At 36.9% G+C, this 5,017-nt stretch overlaps 1 protein-coding gene across 1 annotated transcript; it reads left to right on the forward strand.

The window, feature by feature from the left end:
• Positions 1–950, forward strand: LOC127963211 (transcription factor HES-2-like). The gene is made up of 4 exons (XM_052562984.1): positions 1–122; positions 230–325; positions 434–521; positions 634–950. Exons 1-4 carry the CDS (start codon positions 30–32, stop codon positions 948–950), a joined length of 594 nt encoding a protein of 197 aa, XP_052418944.1. The 5' UTR covers positions 1–29.
• The last annotated feature ends 4,067 nt before the right edge of the window (positions 951–5,017 follow it).

Genomic DNA, 5,017 nt, shown 5'->3' on the forward strand with positions numbered 1-5,017 from the left:
CACATTTAGAGACAGCACCCGATCAAATCATGACTCCAAACATTATTACCGAAGCTCATTCCCACTCATTCGGTTCTCGAATGACTGTGGCTCAAAGAAAAGAGGCACATGAATTGAGAAAGGTGAGGATGATTTTGGGTTCCTTTGAACACCCTGAGCCATGTTAACGGTTGTGCTTGTGCTATCTATAAACTCACACTCACATTAACCGATTTCTGTCTTTTTCCAGACTCTCAAGCCATTGATGGAAAAAAGAAGGCGGGCTCGCATTAACGAGAGCCTCAATCACTTAAAAACACTTATACTCCCTTTGGTCGGCAAAGACGTAAGTATCTCTGGTACTTGCATGGTCATAAAGTACTTAAATTCAAATCTAGCCTTTGTCAATGTCTGAACAATACCCTAATGTGTCCAATCACTTTCAATATTTTAGGCTTCACGCTATTCAAAGCTGGAGAAAGCTGACATTCTCGAAATGACTGTGCGGTTCCTCAGAGACCTGCCTTCCTCATCAGCTAAAGGTGAGGGATTTAGTTTTTATTTACTATTATTATTATTTTTCAGAGACTATTGGCAACTGTATTTATTTTAACATGGTCCTAATGTATTCACTATTTTTCTCTCTCTCCAAAGGTCAAACAGGCAGCTATAAAGAGGGATATAAAGCATGCTTGCAGCGCATCTCTGCGATGCTGCCGCAGTCTAACCTCGAAACAGAAACCCGTCAGCGCGTCAACGAGTTCATCCAGCACTCCACGGTGTCTGCGACGTCCTCCTGCCAGAACTGCTGTTCTCAGAACTCCAGAATGATTTCACAAATGCACCAGAGACTTGTAAGCTTGAGGAACAGCAGCTCTGTAACAGAGAAGCACTCCATCAGTAGCGCTTCAGCTCCCAGTCAACCTCAGCCTGTGCCACAAGCAGCTGTGCACATGTGGAGACCCTGGTGACCAAACAAAAGCCTTCGGGGAAATTGTTTAGTATTAACTCTGCATATTATTTATTTGTCATAGTAGGTTTTAGTTAAAATCTAAAGCCTGTGATGGAGATTACATGTAAGGAATTTAAGGAAATGCTGCTTTGTAAATGAAAGAAAGCCAGCGAGCACAGATCATGCTGTCTTCATGAATATAACGTTATGCAATCCTCGCTGGGGGTTTAAATACTATGGGTTGTAATCAACAAAATTGTAAACCCCAAGGGTTAAAATGTATTTCTGAGGTTTGCACAATTTAATTGATTTCATTTGGTCTGTGCAAAGAAATCGTAAACACTGTGTGTTATTTATTAATGGCAAAATGAATGTCCCTGAAGGAAGCATAATCACAAAATATTATTGTGAATCAATAGAAAAATAAAACCTTTTTGCTTTGAAATTCTTGAAATCTTGTTTGTTTATTTATTGGAAATGGTTTTTAAAATTTCTCACTGGGGGAATAAAACAGCTGGAAGTTGTAGACGAAAAAAACAAAGCAAATAACAAAAACAAAACAAAAAGAACAGGTAAATAATCTCCTTAAATAGGCACACATTTGCGCTGATCCGCTGATCTGAAAAACTTCTGAAACAACAGCAACAATTTTCCATTTAGCATATGCTATTATGAGAGTTCTTCTTAGTCTGAAAGACCATAGAAATGATCTTTACTTCACCATCCCTTAAACAGCTCCTTGGGATCGGTTATTGTTTTATTTGTATTTTTTATTTTTTATTTTTTGCGCCGGAAACGAGGGTCGCCAAAGACACCACTTTAGTGATAAGTCTGTGGAATCGTTGCTATATACAAGGAACTTTAGCATCTCTGAACAGTCTAGGCCATCCTATTTACAGAGGCACGTGCAAAGCTCCCTCAGCTTTATGTTTTGCGCGGGAAATAAGGGTCGCCAAAAATACCAACTTCAAGTCTGTTTCATGAAAGCGGAATAGAAGCCATTTCTTTCCAATGAATTGCTATGTTTGACATAACACATTTATAAATTAATGACCATAAATCGTTGATCGGAACAATGAACATGAATGTTGTAAAGATAATAAATTATAAAATTATTCAATCTGGATGGCCAGCAAGCATGAGCAAACCTGTAGACTTGTTGATGCTCCCCCCAGCAGGGTGTTGGTGGCTTCTTTTTCTAATGTAAGTGTTGTGTCTTATGTGGCTTTTTCAGGTCTTTTGTTGTCCACATGGGGAAAATCTTAACCATATCTTAAAAAAAAAAAAAAAAAAAAAAAAAAAAAAAGATTTGTGACAATGTACTTCTCCTCAATACTGAGATGCATAATTTCAGCCATGTCTGTAATCCTACCAGCCCAAATGGTGTGGAACAAGGCAGTTTAGTTCATACTGTCAGGGGTTTGTTCAAATCATGAAATAATGATGATGACCCTATCCATTAATTGTCACAATCATGCACATCCGATGATCAGTACTCACTTTTGTTCTACTCATTCTCACTTTGTGTTCTAACAAGACCTCCACTATATTGATTGCATGACTGGCAGGCATCATAATGACTGTTGATCATACTTAGGGATTTGAATAACTGCCTAATTATTAAGCATATGGTGTATAACTCAACCCACTCTGCTCCCAGTGCACAGGCGAGACTGATATCACAAATGACATGCAGCAGAAGAGTTGTGTTATTGTTTTGTTCGGTGGTCTGGCTGATTCAGGAAAGTCTAACTAAGACTTAAGACTGATTAGTTTCACCTGCTGGACAATAATATTTTCTGTTTTCATTATATATATTACCTCTATGTTCTATATTCTTAGAAGGCATGGAGTATCTTTTCACTTGTATGCAGTTGACACTCAAATTTATCTGCCTTTTTAAGCAAACTGAATGGAAAGGCTTAGAAACCTTGTTTGCCTGTCTAAATAATATAAGATCCTTTATGTCCTTAGATAAAACTGAAGCAATTGTGTTTGGGCCCTCTGTGGGGAAAGAAAAAAAAATTGTTGATTTTGGAAATCTGCTCTCTAATATCAAACCAACTGTGAAAAGTCTGGGAATAAATCTGTACTCTTCCTTTAAGTTTGATCAACACATAAACACAGTGGTTTAGTCAGGCTTTTTTCATCTGCCGTTTCTGTCCCCCACAGATCATTAAAAGGATAGTTCAGACAAAAATGAAAATTATGTCATTAATAACTCACCCTCATGTTGTTCCAAACCTGTAGGACCTCCTTTTATCTTCAGAACACAGTTTAAGATATTTTAGATTTAGTCCGAGAGCTCTCAGTCCCTCCATTGAAGCTGTGTGTACTGTATACTGTCCATGTCCAGAAAGGTAAGAAAAACATCATCAAAGTAGTCCATCTGACATCAGAGGGTCAGTTAGAATTTTTTGAAGAATCGAAAATACATCTTGGTCCAAAAATAACAAAAACTATGACTTTATTCAGCATTGTCTTCTCTTCCGTGTCTGTTGTGAGAGAGAGTTCAAAACGCAACAGTTCAATGATATCCGGTTCATGAACGAAACATTCGATGTAACCGGATCTTTTTGAACCAGTTCACCGAATCGAACTGAATCGTTTTAAACGGTTCGCGTCTCTAATACGCATTAATCCACAAATGACTTAAGCTGTTAACTTTTTTAATGTGGCTGACACTCCCTCTGAGTTAAAACAAACCAATATCCCGGAGTAATTCATTTACTCAAACAGTACACTGACTGCTGCTGTGAAGAGAGAACTGAAGATGAACACCGAGCTGAGCCAGATAATGACTCATTTGGAATGACATGAGGGTGAGTTATTAATGACATAATTTAGATTTTTGGGTGAACTATCCCTTTAAAGAGTCTTTTGTTTTATCTCATTGGACTATTGTAATTCTTTATATGCTGGAATTTCCCAGTCCTCTATTAAGATATGGTGCAAAACGCTGCAGATTTCTAATGGGTGTCCGCAAACACCAACATATTACTCCTATTTTCTAAATTGGTTGCCAGTTCGTCATAGAGTTGATTTTAAAATATTGTTTGTTTTTACATCTCTTAATGGTCTTGCACCCTTGTACCTGTCTGAATTTTAAATCTGAACACTTCATTCAGGTGTCTGTGGTCCGCAACAATTACTCTCTAGCTCAGCCTCCAGCATGACTGAAGAGGTGATCGTGCATTTACCATTTTTGGACCTAGGCTCTGGAACAGTCTTCCTTTTTATTTGAGATCCCTGTCCTCTGTCCATGAGTTTAAATCAAAGTTAAAGTCTTAACTTCTTGCCCTAGCTTTCAGCCATTCTTAATTATGTTTTATGTATTTTTTATTTTTGTTTTATTGCTTTTGTATCTTAGTTTTAAATAACTTCTGTTTTGTTCATTTGTGCTATATAAATAAATGTAATTAAATAAATAAAGTTGATTAATCAATATCCCATAAATTTCCATAGATTGGAGGGACCCAAGCGGGGACCAGAAAATAACAGAAAAGTGGCCTCTCTTTGGCTTCACCTAACAACCACCTAGAACATCCAAATAATATAGCATAACACTAGCAAAACATATCAATATCTAAGCAATCACACAGCAACACCCTGGTAACCATCAAAAAGACACTATCCTAACACTGCAGCACGCAGTACCTACATTTAAATAAATAAATTCATATTTGAAACATTCTAAGTTTTACAGATGAAACTTCTTTTTTTTTAGTTTAGCTGTTTCTATAAGCTCCTGACACATCACAGCTCATTTTAAGTGAAATTGGTTAAGAATTATTATTATTTTTTTTTTTTTTTGGGGGATTTAAACAAAAAATTAAAAAAAAAAAAATAGAATTGACCAATGCAAAGGAGATTTTTGTCAGATAGACAATCAATAGATTGCAATGTTAAATATGTTAAAAGGAAATAAAGACCTAGCTGTTTAGGGGATTTTCATAGTTGCAGGTTTTGGTGAGAAGCTGCTGATCCTCTTGAGGGAGGGGGTTGGGTTTGCTTATTGAAATGCTTGGGTTGAGTGAAGCTAAGAGAATAGAGAACAATGAGTTCAGAGTTCAGACAGTTTTGATA

This window comes from Carassius gibelio, chromosome B8 (assembly GCF_023724105.1).
Source record: "Carassius gibelio isolate Cgi1373 ecotype wild population from Czech Republic chromosome B8, carGib1.2-hapl.c, whole genome shotgun sequence".
Lineage (NCBI taxonomy): Eukaryota > Metazoa > Chordata > Actinopteri > Cypriniformes > Cyprinidae > Carassius > Carassius gibelio.